The sequence below is a fragment of the Taudactylus pleione genome, unplaced genomic scaffold (assembly GCF_031769625.1).
Source record: "Taudactylus pleione unplaced genomic scaffold, aTauple2 ptg000296l, whole genome shotgun sequence".
In the NCBI taxonomy this organism is placed as follows: Eukaryota; Metazoa; Chordata; class Amphibia; order Anura; family Myobatrachidae; genus Taudactylus; species Taudactylus pleione.
This window is the reverse complement of record NW_028284698.1, coordinates 11,217,960-11,235,341: the sequence shown is the minus strand read 5'-3', so window position 1 is coordinate 11,235,341 and position 17,382 is coordinate 11,217,960. Positions and strand designations below refer to the sequence as shown.

Here is a 17,382-nt window from a genome sequence, read left to right as displayed (position 1 = left end):
AGCTATGCGAGCGGCCAGGAGGCCGCTCCATTTTTAGGTAGGAGGGCCCTGATTCAGAGCGAGCGAATCTGAATCAGGTCCTTAGTTCGTACCAGTTTTGAACATGAGAAGCATGTGTTTATATGTCGTAAAGCTGAGAAGATCGTATATGGGGTAGATGGCTTAACTCAAATTATGCACGAGCGCTACCTCAGAACTGATTTATATTGCATAACTTACGCTGACCCTTGGGATACTTTATTCAAATAAGTTATTCTATTGTCTGTTGTACGCTACTTGGAATACTATTTTTTTTTAATGGGGAAGAGGTGGATCTACTGAGCTTTATCTTCGTCATGTATACATTTTGTAGATTCGTTATATCTTTGTAGTGTGGTTTATACATTATTATAGGTTTACTTCAAATTGTCTCCTGCTAAACTCTACACAATCAATAATATCTCCACCTCTTTAATTACAACTCTTATTTGGTCAGATAACTTTGTCCATTTACTGTTGCACTCTTTTCTTATCAGTGTTGAACGCAAGTCCTACCTCAATTAAAGTGATCAATCTGTATCATGTAAGATACGGTATTCGTTCGGCATCCCGGCGGTCTGGATGCCGACGCTCCTATTACTGGCGCCGAAATCCCAACGCCGGTCAGAGTGTAATGCTATAATATTTGTGTAAGTACTTCTGTGAGGTTTGAAATAAACATAATTTAGATTGTAGTGAACTTACCTTGAGATGACAGCAGATCAGCCCGCCTCTACTGTGAACTTTCAGGAGCTCTTCAAACAACTTTGTTTGTTCAGTTATACTAACTCTGTATTTGTCATCTGTTAAGTCAACACTTTCTGCAACTGCCCCCGTGAAATCCACAATGGCATCAGCTGAGCTGCCACCATCAAGGGCTTCGTATGATCCTGCAAACCTATGGAGAAGCATATGCAGTTGAACACAAAGGACACAGCAGCAATGAACCTATAGTACCAGTGTTAAATTAAATTAACCATGTGCCTTCAGGCAAGCTTTTAAAATTCCCAAACCACCCACTCTTTAAACTATAGTACTCTACCTAATTTCCACCCCTCTATGCAATTCAAACAAAATTTACACGTACATTATACTCAAACACATTATACTCAAATTTACACGTACATTATACTCAAAATTTACACATACATTATACTCAAACAACTCTCTGATTCCAGGCCTAAATTGCTGCCAACAACATTATATGACTGGATCATACAGCCCACTAAGCAGATTCCATATGTAGCATTTGACCTCATGTAGTAATGTCCCTTTTCCCTATAGTCTGTAAGCCTGCAAGCAGTTCCCTCTTACCTCGCTGTCTGTCTTGTTAACATCCATTATTGTTTTTTCTGTGTTCCCAATTTTAAAGCCCAATGGAATATGCCAGTGTTAAATAAAAAGAATTAAATATTATTAATGATAATAATAATTAGCTATGGTCTGTTCCGTCTCCAACATGCATGTGCAGTGGTAGCTCCCACTGCAAGGGAGATGGGACAGACCTAGGGCCTCAGAAGAAGAGGCCTCTTTTAGCCAACAGCAATGAGGTAAGTATGGGAGCAGGTGTTACAAGTCGTGATCACGACTTGTTTCCCTCCAGCAATACACCTTCATCTGCCAGTGTTTCTCTTGGAGTCATTCCGTTGGTTACTAGGCGATCCGGACGCCGCAGGATGTCACACAGTGTGATTTGATACTTTCCTTATTTGTACACTTTGGTCTTTTGCTGCCTCGCCGACTATAGCATTTCCTTTGGACCCCTCGGCTCTGCGGATGGTCTGTGTTGTTGTTCCCTATTCCAAACGGACTTCCATTTACCAGCTCCAAAGCTAGTCCAGCTCCACAGTCACACCGGCTCTCAAAGCCGCATCTTTGGCTCTCAAGCTGCGCCATTGGCTCTCCAGCCACACTGGCTTTCAAAGCCACATCACCGGATTTCCAGCTGCACCAACAGGTCTCAAGCTACACTGACTTTCAAAACCGCATCACCGGCCCTCAAGTCTCTCCACCGGCTCTCAAGCCACACCGGCTCTCAAAGCCGCTTCACCTGCTCACTATGCCGCATCTCTGGCTCTTAAGCCGCATCACCAGCTCTCAAGCTGCACCATCAGCTCTCAAGCCACACCGGCTCTCAAAGCTGCATCGCCGGCTCTCAAGCTGCACCATCAGCTCTCAAGGCGCACCATTGGCTCTCCCCAGCTCTCAAAGCCGCATATTGAGCTCTTAAACTGCATTACCGACTCTCAAGCTGCGCCATCGGCTCTCAAGCCACACCGGCTCTCAAGCTGAATAGCCACACCGGCTCTCAAAGCCATTTCACCTTCTCACAAAGCCGCACCTCCAGCTCTAGAGCCGCATCTTTACTTCTCAAACACCACCGGCTCTCAAAGCCACATTACCTGCTCACAAAGCCGTACCTCCGGATATTAAGCCGCACTACCTTCTCTCAAGCCACACCGCCGACTCTCAAGCCACACCGTCTCTCTAAGCCGCACCACTAGCTCACAAAGCCGCACCTGTGACTCTCAAGCCACACCATTGGCTTTTTAGCTGAACCATAGGCTCTCAAAGTCGCAAGACATTCTTTTGCTACACCATCATCCTAAGCCCGGCAGTATTAGTCACACAATTTCCCATCAAGCACCTACTGTACTCTCTCACGTGAAACTCTGGTCTTCCTAGACATCTGTGTAAATCACTACTCCTCCCCGAGTTTAAGTCCAGGTGGCCACCCAAGTACCAGTGAACGTTACCAGTTCAAAGGGAACAATGGGTGGTTGTTATTGGCGGAAGACCTAGTTTATTTGAGTAGTAGCGGGTTTACATAGTGTGTCTAGGAAACCATAACAGCAGGACAGACAGACCGAGGTGATGGGTGCTGTGAAAAAGAGTGTATGTGTGTGTGTGGGGGGGGGGTGGCAGACAGGATGAAGAGGAGTGGGGGGTTTCGGGGCAGGATGAGAATTAGTCAGTGAAGAAGCAGAAAAAGGGGTAAGAGCTGGACAGAGCAGGTGGCAAGGTGGATCGGTGGGGGGCAGATTAAGGAGACCTGCGCTGGTTCCCTCTACTACTACTACTGCTACTAATAATAATAGGCAGTGCCCTTGCTGCACATAAATCTTAGAACCTGATGAGATTTACATGGAGGATGTGAATGGGATGTTTTTCATTCAAAATCTAAGGACCTTTTAATAAATATGATGTGTTGTCTAGAAAATATAACCTCAAATAGTGACCTTTAAGATGTAAGACAGACCACCCTAGTAATGTTTATCTCTGCTATAGTGCTAATATAGCAGGTCAGCTGGATCTATTCCCAGTTCCATATCCTTTACATGGAAGTGGCTCTTACTTGGCATAAGCCTTCTCCAAAAGTGCACTCCAGAATTCATTCTTCACATTGGAATGGCAATAGATCAAACTCCCGTCTACACTTGGCAAGCGGTCATCAATGACCACATCGAACCATTCCCCCAAACACCAGAACTGGAAATGGAAAATGCCTGCATATCTGTGTGGTTCTTTTGGGTCCCACTCCTGTTTCTTCCACTGTGGAATAACCTACAATAGAAGAACAAATTGAGTGCAGTAGTTGGAAAAGAAGTTTGATATTAATAATGTACAATTACATAATATTGGGGTTATTTGTAAATGCTTACCTCGGTTGATCCTGGGCAATTGTTATTATTATTATTATTATTCTTTATTTATATGGCGCCACAAAGGTTCCGCAGCGCCTTACACAGTACATAAATGAGCACACAAGAAAAACAGTTAATAGTAATACAAAACAATGCAGGACAAGGACAAGGTTATAAACTCAGCTGCAAAACACAAGCAGCAGGACATGAGCAACCAGGTGTTAGGTGCCATTGTGGGGAGTTAGGAGTAAATTATACTATAAGTAAGGGGAGGAGAAGCATGTGAGGATGAGGGCCCTGCTCGTGAGAGCTTACATTCTAAAGGGGAAGGGCAGACAGACAGGGGCGACACAGAGGGGTAGATAGTGAGGAAGGAGCATGGAGCAGTGGGTTAGGATATGTGCTGCCGAATGTGTGTGTTTAAGATGACCTGATGTTATGTAAAAATTAAGTCCTTCATACATCTATCTCTATGATAGAAAATAGATTGTTTGTGTTATTTACATGAGAGATGTACAAAGTAAAGTAGAAGCACTTTAATTTGTGTGTTACATTTTAGCATCTATATACAGCCTGACAAGAAATGCAGCTATTGTGTGGAGGTGTGGCCAAGCATGGGCCCCTGGTCACCGCTCCTTTCTGAATACCGGGGTCCCTGAAGAAGTGTAAGCACACCATCTTTGGGGTGTGGTCACACTTTCTTTGCAGGCCCGCACTCCCAGAGAGACCCAGACTGGGGTACCCGCAATTTCTGCCTCTTGGTGCCCCATCAGTTCTCACACTGAATTTTACAAATACAAAATGTGTCTCTGCCATTATAATATGTCTTCCTTTGGTACCTTTTTCCATAGCGTCTTTCTGAGAGCAAGACAGGAGCAGGCAGCCACAAACCAGCAATTTCCCAGCTTTCCTTGGTGCAAGTCATGATGGCTTACTCCATCCACAAACAGGTGAGGGTCATCACAGAGATCCTTTAGGTATAAAAGATACACAAACGCTTGATGCAGTGGAGACTGTTTTGCTTACTGCTCAAAAACAAATATTTTCCAGCATTTAACATGAAAACTATACATACAATAGTGCTGTTGTAGTAAATGAAACCAGGGGGACATTATAGAGATTGCATAGTAAAACAAATTCCATTCACCCACTTATGAGAGTGGCTTTATTGTGAGGATGCTGCTATAATGAGGGTGACATATAGTGGATTTAATATTACATTTTAACATTCTTTTATGCTTTGAATACACTATGTGCTAAGCGAGGATGGCGTTATATATGTGGCATTATTCAGTTGGAATGACTGTAGTCTATATTTATATACTTGCTCGCCCTTGATACGGTACATATATTTAACTACTATATAAATAAAAAATACATGGGTATTTTGAGAAAAATACATATAAATTAGGGGTGTGCACCGGCCACTTTTCGTGTTTTGGTTTTGGATCTGGATCTTTCTTCGTGTTTTGGATCTGGATTGGTTTTGCCAAAACCACCCTTCCGTGTTTTGGGTTCTGGGTTTTGTGTTTTGGATCTGTATTTTTTTTAAAAAAAGCATAAAAACAGCTAAAAATCACAGAATTTGTAGGTTTTTCTGCTCCTATGCTATTATTAACCTCAATAACCTTAATTTCCACTCATTTCCAGTCTATTCTGAACACCTCACAATAGTGTTTTTATGTCCAAAAGGTTGCACCGAGGTAGCTGGATGACTATGCTAAGCGACACGACTGGGCGGCACAAACACGTGACCCATCTAGGCGTGATACTGCAGTGGCAGACAGGATGGCAGTTTGAAAAACTAGGCCCCAAACAGTACATAATGCAAAGAAAAAAAAGAGGTGCAAGATGGAATTGTCCTTGGGCCCTCCCACCCACCCTTATGTTGTATAAACAGGACATGCACACTTTAACAAACCAATCATTTCAGCGCCAGGGTCTGCCACACAACTGTGGCTGAAATGATTGGTTCGTTTGGGCCCCCACAAAACAAGCTGGCAATTAATGTGTCCCTGCACAAACTGGCTCTACGGAGGCAAGATGTCATCCTCATCCTCCTCATCCACCGATTCCTCACCCTCTTCAGTGTGTACATCCTCACAAAGTATTAACTCGTCCCCACTTGAATCCACCACCACAGGTCCCTCTGTACGTTCTGGAGGCTGGTCTCCCTGGAAGAGCTGATAATTCATTTTGATGAACATCATCTTCTCCACATTCTGTGGAAGCAACCTCCTACGCCTTTCGCTGACAAGGTTCCCGGCTGCACTAAACACTCTTTCGGAGTACACACTGGAAGGGGGGCAACTCAGGTAAAATAGAGCCAGTTTGTACAGGGGCCTCCAAATTGCCTCTTTTTCCTGCCAGTACAGGTATGGACTGTCTGACATGCCTACTTGGATGCTGTCACCGATGTAATCCTCCACCATTCTGTCAATGGTGACAGTATCATATGCAGTGACAGTAGACATGTCAGAAATTGTTGCCAGGTCCTTCAGTCCGGACCAGATGTCCAAACTTGGTCCTGCCTGCCCTGCATCACCGCCAGCGGGTTGCTTAGGATACCTAAGTTTTTTCCTGGCAGCCCCAGTTGCGGGAGAAAATGAAGAAGGAGCTGTTGACGTGTCACGTTCCGCTTCAGCTGACAGTGTGTTCACCAGCAGGTCTTTGCACCTCTGCAGGCTTGTGTCGGCCGGAAAGAGAGACACCACATAGGCTTTAAACCTAGGCTCGAGCACGGTGGCCAAAATGTAGTGGTCTGATTTCAACAGATTGACCACCCTGGAATCCTGGCAAAGCGAATGAAGGGCTTCATCCACAAGTCCCACATGCCGAGCGGAATCGCTCCGTCTTAGCTCCTCCTTCACTTTCTCCAGCTGCTTCTGCAAAAGCCTGATGAGGGGAATGACCTGACTCAAGCTGGCAGTGTCTGAACTGACTTCACGTGTGGCAAGTTCGAAGGGCTGGAGAACCTTGCACAACACGGAAATCATTCTCCACTGCGCTTGAGTCAGGTGCATACCCCCTCCTTTGCCTATGTCATAGGTGGATGTATAGGCTTGAATGGCCTTTTGCTGCTCCTCCATCCTCTGAAGCATATAGAGGGTTGAGTTCCACCCCGTCACAACCTCTTGCTTCAGGTGATGGCGGGGCAGGTTCAAGAGTGTTTGCTGGTGCTCCAGTCTTCGGCACGCAGTCGCTGAATGGCGAAAGTGGCCTGAAATTTTTCGGGCCACCCAAAGCGTCTCCTGCACGCCCCTGTCGCTTTTCAGAAAATTCTGCAACACCAAGTTTATTGTGTGAGCAAAACATGGGACGTGCTGGAATTTGCCCAGATGTAATGCCCGCACAATATTGGTGGCGTTGTCAGATATCACAAATCCCCAGGAGAGTCTAAGTGGGGTAAGCCACTGGGCGATGATTTCCCTCAGTTTCTCTAAGAGGTTGTCGGCGGTGTGCCTCTTACTGAAACCGGTGATACACAGCGTAGCCTGCCTTGGAACGAGCTGGCGTTTCTGAGATGCTGCGACTGGTGACGCTGCTGCTGTTGCTGCGTAAGGTGATACATCTACCCAGTGGGCTGTCACAGTCATATAGTCCTTAGTCTGCCCTGTTCCACTTGTCCACATGTCCGTGGTTAAGTGGACATTGGGTACAACGGCATTTTTCAGGACACTGAGGACACTTTTTCTGACGTTTCTGTACAGTCTCGGTATCGCCTGCCTAGTGAAGTGGAATCTAGACGGGATTTGGAAGGGACACACTACCTCCAGCAATTGTCTAAATCCCACTGCACTAATGGCGGATACCGGACGCACGTCTAACACCAACATAGCAGTCAAGGCCTCAGTTATACGTTTTGCTTCAGGATGACTGCTGTCGTACTTCATCCTCCTCGCTAAGGATTGTTGGAGGGTCAATTGTTTAGTAAAAGTAGTGGTGTTCCTACTTCCTCTCTGGGATGATGAACGACTCCCAGCAGGAGGCGTAGCAATGCAGGATCCTCCGGAGGAATCCGGGATAGGAGAGTCAGTCATGCCAGTGACATGGCCTGCAGGACTACTTCCGATCCTGACTAAGGAGGAAATTGACGAGGAGGGAGTTGACGGTGTGGTTTGCAGGCGCTTGGATACAACAGGACAACGGGATTTAGGTGTCCCTGGACTGCTTACGGTCTTAGCCAAAGTTTCTGAACTTGACAGTAACTTATTATGAACGCGCTGCAGGTGCCGTATAAGGGAGGATGTTCCTAGGTGGTTAACGTCCCTACCCCTACTTATTCCACCTTTACATAAGGTACATATGGCAAGACAGTTGTTGTCCGGATTTGGATAGAAATATTGCCAGACCAAAGAGGTGGAATGTTTGGTCTTCTGCCCAGGCATGACCGTGATGGGCTTTTTCATCCCACGGACAACAACTGTCTCCCCCGGAGCCTGATTTAAACAAACCACATCACCATCAGAATCCTCCTCGCCAACTTCCTCCTCAGCGCCAGCTACACCAGTATCCTCATCCTGTTGTACTTCAACAGTGACATCTTCAATTTGCATATCAGCAAGTGGACTGTGGGTGCTCCTTTCAGCACTTGCAGGGGGCGTGCAAATGGTGGAAAGAGCCACCTCTTCCCGTCCAGTGCTGGGAAGGTCAAGCATCGCAACCACCACCACACTTGGACTCTCCTTGGGGATTTGTGATATCTTCTTAGAAAGCACAGTTCTTCGCTGTGCTTTTGCCAGCTTAACTCTTTTGATTTTTTTAGTGGGAGGAGGGCTTCCATCGTTATGTGAAGCTGAACCACTAGTCATGAACATACTAGGGATCGACCTTAGCCGTTCCTTGCCACTCCGTGTCGTAAATGGCATATTGGCAAGTTTACGTTTCTCTTCAGCTGATTTAAATGTTTTTTTCAAGGTCATTTTCCTGAACTTTGTCATTTGGGATTGTATGTGCCCTCTATTATGACATTGGGCATCGGCCTTGGCAGACGACGTTGATGGCATGTTATCGTCTATGTCATGACTAGTGGCAGCAGCTTCAGCACTAGGAGGAAGTGGTTCTTGATCTTTCTCTATTTTATTTTTATCGGAGAAAGTTTGGTCCTCCATTTATGTTATATCGATTTGATATATACGTGCTGCTAAACACAGAAAATATTTTTTTATTTTTGCTGGAGAGTAGTGCACTTTGTGGGTTACACCAGCCTTTAAGAAATGAGCCAGCCGGCCCTTTACTTATGACACAGGCGCACGCTTGGCACTACTCCTTTGTTGATGCACGTGCGGCTACTGCGCACACAATTCACAAACACAGAAAATAATTTTTTTTTGGGTTTGGACTGGAGTGTACTTTGGGGGTTACAGCACCCTTTAACGGTCAAGGCAGCCGGCCCTTTACTTATGACACAGGCGCACGCTTGGCACTACTTTGTTGATGCACGTGTGGCTACTGCGCACACAATTCACAAATACAGAAAATAATTTTTTTTTGGGTTTGGACTGGAGTGTACTTTGGGGGTTACAGCACCCTTTAACGGTCAAGCCAGCCGGCCCTTTACTTATGACACAGGCGCACGCTTGGCACTACTTTGTTGATGCACGTGCGGCTACTGCGCACACAATTCACAAACACAGAAAATAATTTTTTTTGGGGTTTGGACTGGAGTGTACTTTGGGGGTTACAGCACCCTTTAACGGTCAAGGCAGCCGGCCCTTTACTTATGACACAGGCGCACGCTTGGCACTACTTTGTTGATGCACGTGCGGCTACTGCGCACACAATTCACAAATACAGAAAATAATTTTTTTTTTGGTTTGGACTGGAGTGTACTTTGGGGGTTACAGCACCCTTTAACGGTCAAGCCAGCCGGCCCTTTACTTATGACACAGGCGCACGCTTGGCACTACTTTGTTGATGCACGTGCGGCTACTGCGCACACAATTCACAAACACAGAAAATATTTTTTTTTTTGGTTTGGACTGGAGTGTACTTTGGGGGTTACAGCACCCTTTAACGGTCAAGCCAGCCGGCCCTTTACTTATGACACAGGCGCACGCTTGGCACTACTTTGTTGATGCACGTGCGGCTACTGCGCACACAATTCACAAACACAAAAAATATTATTTTTTTAGCACTTGGGGGGAGCACCCCTGATGGACAGAGCACCCCCTGGACAACACTACAGCACCCCTTTAGGACTGGGACACTGCACAGGACTTTGGAGTGGACACAGCCCCTATGGAAAACTGACTGCACAACACAGTCCAGCCAGCCCCTATGGACTTTGAAGTAGTGGACACAGCCCCTATTAACAACAGCAGCACAGCACAACACAGCCAGCCCCTATGGACTTTGAAGTAGTGGACAACAGCAGCACAGCGCAGCACAGCACAGCACAACACTACTCTGCACTACACTACACAGCCCAGCCAGCCCTAACTCCCACCCTCCCTCTTCACTGTCCACAGCCGAGTGAGAAAATCGCGCCGACGCGGGTACCTTATATAGGATCCAAAACCCGCGAGACCCGGAAGGCGGGATGATGACGTTTTGCCTCGATTTCAGATCCGAGTCATGCGGGAAAAGTCGAGCCTGACTCGGATCGGACTCGGATCAGGGGGGCTCGGGGGGGTTCGGATTTCAGAAATCCGAACCCGCTCACCCCTAATATAAATATATACTGTAGATGAACAGAAAGATACAGAGTGGTTAGAACTTAGAAGTGAACTTCCATGATTTTATAAGTATCAGGGACTATGACCCTTGAAGTAATAGCTAATTCATGAAAATGATTATTAAGGGAATCAGCATATATGGCTCAATCTCGAGATCTCTAACTACTGACTAATTACAGTCTAGGTCGGATAAACCATAAACAAACAAGTATCTTATCATGCTCAAAGTGCTTCCATACATGGAAGTAAGTCACACAACTGAATTGGGAGACCTGGAAAGGTTAGGTGTGCTGCAGCTTACACCAACTCCAAAAAATATTCAGTGCTGGTCATAATCCCCATATTACAAATGGGGCCCAAAAACGGCATGCCCTCTCTTCTAGTGGTTACCAGCCCAGGTCTGACAGGGTGCCACAGCTGCCACTCAAGCCTATCTCTTACCCAGACCCCCAACAACCAGGGCTTTGGAAGAGCGATAGCAGAATGGGGTTGGCAACCTCTAGAACAGGAGGGAGGAGGGTCTCTCTGATTGCACCTTACCCCCATTATTTAGCTGTTATATTGGGAAAAAACTGTGATATATGCATTTCAAATATGATCATTAGTACCATATCTCTGCATTTGTTATAAGGAACAGTGATACCTATGGCTACATGCATTGTCTGAAAACTATTATTGAGTTTTCATCAACAAATAGATATTACTAACTGCTTTGGGGCTAGTTTACATTTGGATGTAAGTCTATTTTATGGCACACCACTCAGATGTAGCAGTACACACCTAGTCCACAATCTCTCTGAAATGCTTTTTCAAAAGTAGGCAAGTATGCAATACATTTGTAATATATCTCTAAAGGTGCCCACACACATACCGATGTCCTCACGATACAATTTTATGGCCAATTTCCTCATGAACTTTCACGGGAGCTCCCTTGCCGTCGTGATCACGATTTTGGAAAAAAGACACCCAATCTGTCTTACGATCTCACGATCTATCAGATCGTACGCATCGTGAGATTGGCCATAACAAAACATGAGTTTAAAAATAAAATAAAACAGGCTCTTGACTATTGGTGGGAAATTTAAATAGCCATAACAATGGGAGGGGCTATCTAGGGAGTATAAAAAGCAGGCACCCTTTAAACTCTGTGTACATTCTGCTCTGCTACTAGATGAGGCTAGGTGTACTCCTACTGAATCCTGTACATTGCTACTGTGCTCTTTGTATTTGGCTTGCCTTTTACAAAGTTTATTCTACCTGCAAGTGTGTGCTACCTACCTGCATTCTAGCCTGTTCCTGAATTCTGTACTGATGCGTCCCTATCAGTATAGAGTGTTGGTCACTGAAGCTGGGGTCCGGGAGATTAGGAAGAGGGCCCAGCAAAGAAGAACGAGAGCATGCTGGACCAAGGAGTGGCTGCTACAAAGGGATACCCGCTCTCACATGTCCCTGCTGATGGAGATCAAGGAGAACAACCCGGACGACTATCGGAACTACCTGCGCATGGATGACGCCAGCTTCCAAGAATTGCTGCATCTGGTGACCCCCCCACATCCAGAGACAGGACACAAGGTGGTGGAGGGCAATCCCTGCTGAAGACAGACTGGTGGCTACCCTAAGGTACCTGGCTACAGGAAGGTCACTGGAAGACCTAAAGTTTGGGACACTCATCTCACCTCAGTCCTTGGGTGTCATCATTCCGGAGACCTGCAAAGCCATCGTAAAAGTGCTACAGTACCACTATTGCAAGGTAAGTTAAAAAAAAACACCACACATTGGTTTCTTGTGCAAAGAAAAAATTTTATTTTTATTTTTTACTCAACATAAAGCAAAAAATAGCCTTCTTTTAGTACAATGTGCACTGACCTGCAGGCAACTGAAATTGTGCACTAAACTGTGTGCAATATCCTTTTTTTATAACAATTTTACAAAAGAACATTATCACCAAATTTTATGAATCCCAATAGGTAGCCGGCTGTATGTGATAGGGTGGGTCAGACGCCAGTTTGAACAGGCCAATACACACATTGCACAAGTACACATTGTGGCCCCGGCTTCCAGCAATGTCTACTTGTGCCATGTGCGTAGTGACCTTGTCCAAATGGCGTCATCACCACCCTATCCCATGCAGCAACCACCTATTAGAAATCATAAAATTTGGTGATATTAAAAGCAAGAAAAAATTTACATCTCTGTATATTGGGGCGAATCATCTGCTGCATCCAGCAGAGCATTATACAAGGTGGTCATGGTGCTTGGGGTGCTTGGTGGGGGAGTAATATCTAACTGGGCTGGGGGGGGGCGGACATACCTATTTGGGGCAGGGGAAAATAGCATTGGATCTGCAATATATGTAGAATTTGAGATATTTTTGCTCATACAGCGACTCAACAGGTCGTAGTTTAACCTTAAAAAAGTTCTTTGGATATCTGTATCCAGATTTCTCAATGTGCTGTTCACATGAGCTGTGAAATCATCTGTTGCATCTGGGGGTTTCTGCAGCAGCCGTTCTGCGTTTTGTAAAAAATGGTCCACACGTTCAGTAAGATTCTCCTTTCTCCCTTGTTTTTTTTCTTTTTTTGGGGTTGTTGAGAAGATGAGGGTCCAGGTGGAAGTTGAGTTTCCACTTGTGTGCTATTCTCCGGATCACTGTCACCACCGAGCAGACTGAGGTCCGGTGTGGATGCTAAATCAGGGTCTTGGGTGGGAGTCTATATAGGGAAAAAAGATATAAAAAATATTATTCATGTTTTAACCCCTTTTTTACTATTTTTACAGTTTCCTAACACCGTGGAGGAGTGGACCAGCATCGCGGAAGATTTTGAACAACGTTGGAATTTCCCTAACTGCGGAGGAGCCATCGATGGGAAACACATCCGCATCAACCCACCTGCCAACACCGGATCATACTACTACAACTACAAAGGATTCTTCAGCATCGTTCTCATGGCAGTGGTGAATGCCAACTACGAATTTCTGTTTGTGGATGTTGGCAAGAATTGGCGTGCTTAGGAGGGTGGGTCCTTCAAAAAGACGGCTTTCTACCAGAGACTCGCCAACAAAACCCTCAACCTGCCCTCACTGGACCAGACAAAGCACGGCCTAAATTACGTTTTCATTGCAGACGAGGCTTTTGCTTTACATGAACATGTGATGAAGCCATTTGCACACAGGGGCCTGACCAGAGAGAAAAGGATATACAACTACCGTCTATCCCGGGCACGCCACATTGTGGAAAATGCGTTTGGAATAATGAGCAACCGCTTCCGCATTTTCCACACCACCATCAATCTACATGTGGAGAAGATAGACTGGGTCGTGATGGCGTGCTGTGTGCTGCACAACTTTCTGCGAAGAAAATCTACTCAACGAGGACCAGTCCCAGCTAGACCAGAAGATGTAGGACTCCTGGAGGACATTGAACATTTGACATCTGTGTCTGCACCACCAACTACAACATCCACCGCATGTGCCAAAGAAGTGAGGGAGGCGTACATGACCTATTTCAATGGACCAGGTGCTGTACCATGGCAGGAGGACTGTCTGTGAACTACTGACTAAATTGGACATTTGGGATTTAACAACACAAACATTAAGGATTTTGGTTTAAACTGTGTCACTACTTACCAAGACTTCTGCAACCTCCTCATCTCCCTCACGCTCAGACATCAAGATGATTGATTCCCTTTGAGGCTCTTGTTCACTGATGAATGACATCATTTGGTAGTACCACAGCGCAGGAGTATATATTTCATCTGTAGCCGTTCCTGATTTTTTGGAGTCATCCACCTTCTTTTTTTCTTTGATGTACACTGTCCTGAGATTTTGTATCTTTTGCCGTACAGTTTTCAGGTCTGCATCAGATATGTATTTTTTCGTATACACCAAAAGTTCCTCTAGTGCGGCCAACTTGTGCGACTTATTGTGGTACTTCCGAGAACTGATCTTCCACAGACACTCTTTCGAGTGCAGGATTTCAATGAATCCTGTAACGAATTCACGTTCAGAATCCATGGACATTATCTATGAATAAGAAAAAAAAGGACATTTAAATATTTGTGTATATAGTTTTGTTAAATGTAATGTTGTTATAGTTCACATTTTTAATGTTTTAATATTTTATTTTTTTTACAGGTTTTTAAAGGTTTGTTATGGTATTCTAATCATGTTTTCTTTTACAGGAATGTTATGTGTTTATTGCTTGGTAATATAATGTTTTTCTTTGTTTGACAGTATGGGTTTTCCACCTTTGGGCCTGTCATTGTGGTAGAACTACAGATCCCAGGATGCCCTAAAAACAGTTTCAAAGGTGGGTGGCAGGTCATCCTGGGATCTGTAGTTCCACCACAGCTGGAGACCGAAAGGTAGAAGACCCCCAGCTTTAAATAATGTGTGTTTTTAAATGTAATGTATGGTGATTTTTTTGTAAAATACGTGTTTATTTATTTATTTATTTTTTTGATTTATTACACACATTGGTGGGCAGTGGGGGAGCTTAATGCATGACCCAGCAACCGCCCACCTCAATACGGCGGGCGGTGGCTGGATCATGCATTTATTACCTGGGGGCACACATTGGTGGGCAGTGGGGGAGCTTAATGCATGACCCAGCCACCGCCCGCCTCAATACAGCGGGCGGTGGCTGGGTCATGCATTTATTACCTGGGGGTACACATTGGTGGGCAGTGGGAGCTTAATGCATGACCCAGCCACCGCCCGCCTCAATACGGCGAGCGGTGGCTGGGTCATGCATTTATTACCTGGGGCACACATTGGTGGGCAGTGGGGAGCACATATTGGTGGTCAGTGTGGTTGCAAACTGTACAAATACTCACCAAATATACAACAAAACAAGACTTCAGTGTGCAGGCTTCCAAAGTGCAACTGTCTTGCTCCATACACGATGCTGCACAAGATGGCGATGGGGCGTGTCCAGGCTTCTGTCAGTCAAATTCCGCATTGTGTGATGAATCGTGAGGAAAAAAACCCTCACGATCGGCTTCCATCGTGTTCATGGTTGGCTAATCTGCCCTACAGCACGGCAGACCAGAAGATGCGATATACGACGAGCGGGGACGCGCATCGGCATCGTGCTCGTGAGTATAAACTCACGATTTGTACTTTTTTTACCCGATTCGTCATCACGATTCGGCGAAATCGTGTAAAATGTCGCTATGTGTGTGGGCACCTTAACACTAATCTCTAACCGCAACACCGGCATTTTCAGTATGTCAACAACATTTTGTTCATGTCAACATGTATGATGTCAACATTTTAACCATGTCCATGTTGACAATCTGGCATTGATATTATGAATGCTGACATAGTGATTGTCACCTACGTGACTGCATATTACTGACAAGTATGAAAGTGGAACAGTTTCTTTTTATATATTATAACTAATATTAGGGGATCCTAACGCCGGCAACTTCTTTATTAGAGTAACTATCAGCTCAAGCTGGCTAGCACTGGGGCTGGTTATTTATATGTCTTGTTGGAGGCACACAGCAAGATGCACATAGTGCATGCAATGATAACAATGATCACTCTTTGGGGCCTATTCATTATGTTAATTTGCAGTGGCCAGATGGGATCTTATAACTAAGCATCCAATTTGCTGCGAGTAGCAGCGGTGGATACAAAATCACCATTCAACCATGCTCCAGTGCAGAGACAGCTGATCTGAAAATCTGGTGTTCACGCAGACGCACAAATCCCCGCCGTCCGCCGAAAGGAGCCTAGGTATTCACACCCTGGGAAGGAGCTGGGGTGCAGGAGCAAATGCAAATGTCTCCATAGTTCATAAACAGCCCCTAAATGTATATTTGTCCCCAAAAATATATATTTATATACATCTAGTCTTTATTGGCTTGTGGAGTTAGCACACTGCACACGCCGAGTGTCAGGCATCTGTTTTTACCTGCTCCTCTCCCTTCAGCAAGCCAGTACCCACCTCCCCCCCTCTCGGCACTCCTAATTATAGGGGGCTGTCCAGCCACTGATAACAAAATAAATAAGGCCTCTCATCTGAATAAAAATATACAGTGGCATGAGATAAATGCATGCAATGACAATAACAAACTCTTACAAAGTAAACATATACTCCACAAGTCCCCCTGTGAATGTTGCCCTTCTTAATAAGTGCCACTACACCTGGGGCCAAGGGTAATAGGATGAGAGTTTAGCAGTAAGCTCTCACGTTGGTTGAGTTTTATCTTCAAAATGGGAAAACAACTGGAGTTTAAATCATGAGAGTTTTTTGAGTCTAAATACATGCAAGTTTGCATGTTCTCGGACTCTATTACATTGGCCAAGTTTAAAAAGTGTGAGCGCTAAATGCTAAACTGTCACATGTTCTAAATGTCCCAGAGCAACAGGTAACAACCTCCGACGGGATGGAGCAACAGAGAGGGCTGGCCTGGGATGCAGTGATGTCACCGCCACCCCCGTGGGAATCCTGGACAGTGCTGTTGGAGGAATCACAGCTAGGGATACCACTGGGCTCCCTCCGGCCTAGGCGGCACAGCTCTCAGCAGACTAGCCAAGGCCGCCCAACTGCAGGCCCTTTGATTACTGTAGGCCCGATGCAGCACAGGCTGCATCACCAGTAGTTCCGCCCTTGTATGACCTCTAATGTGAATGACTTTGAACACAACCACTATCAGCAACACACCTGCGACACTTCCATAAGACACACCATCTCCGAAAATCTGAATAGCCCACATGTCACGGTCGCCGTGGAGAATTCCCCTATGGAGGGGATGAAAGCTTAGGTCCCGGGTTGAGGGAGGAACCGGAGGTGTGGGGCCTGTATATATGATCTCCTCATCCATGGATGTCAGACGTTGTTGAGACCAGTCCAAAGGCGCGGAGTCTAACCAGCTGGGAGGTGTTCTCCAGTGACCCCTCCAATCAGGATATGGGTTTAAGCTGCACCCAACTAGCAGGTCGCGGCCTTTGAACTGGTGTCTGATACCATGGGGATAGAGACAAATAAACAATGGCCCAGGGAATATACTTCTAGAAGAAGCACTTGTACAGGA

The 17,382-nt window shown here is 45.5% G+C and overlaps 1 protein-coding gene across 1 annotated transcript in view; it reads right to left on the bottom strand.

The window, feature by feature from the left end:
* Positions 1 to 17,382, bottom strand: part of CAPN6 (calpain 6) — a 218,343-nt gene that overhangs the window by 91,451 nt on the left and 109,510 nt on the right. Inside the window, exons 3-5 of the mRNA XM_088482849.1 lie at positions 4,502 to 4,633; positions 3,374 to 3,582; positions 724 to 916 (exon numbers count right to left, since the gene is read on the bottom strand). Coding sequence (XP_088338975.1) covers positions 724 to 916; positions 3,374 to 3,582; positions 4,502 to 4,633 — 534 coding nt within the window. The remainder of the gene's footprint in view (positions 1 to 723; positions 917 to 3,373; positions 3,583 to 4,501; positions 4,634 to 17,382) is intronic.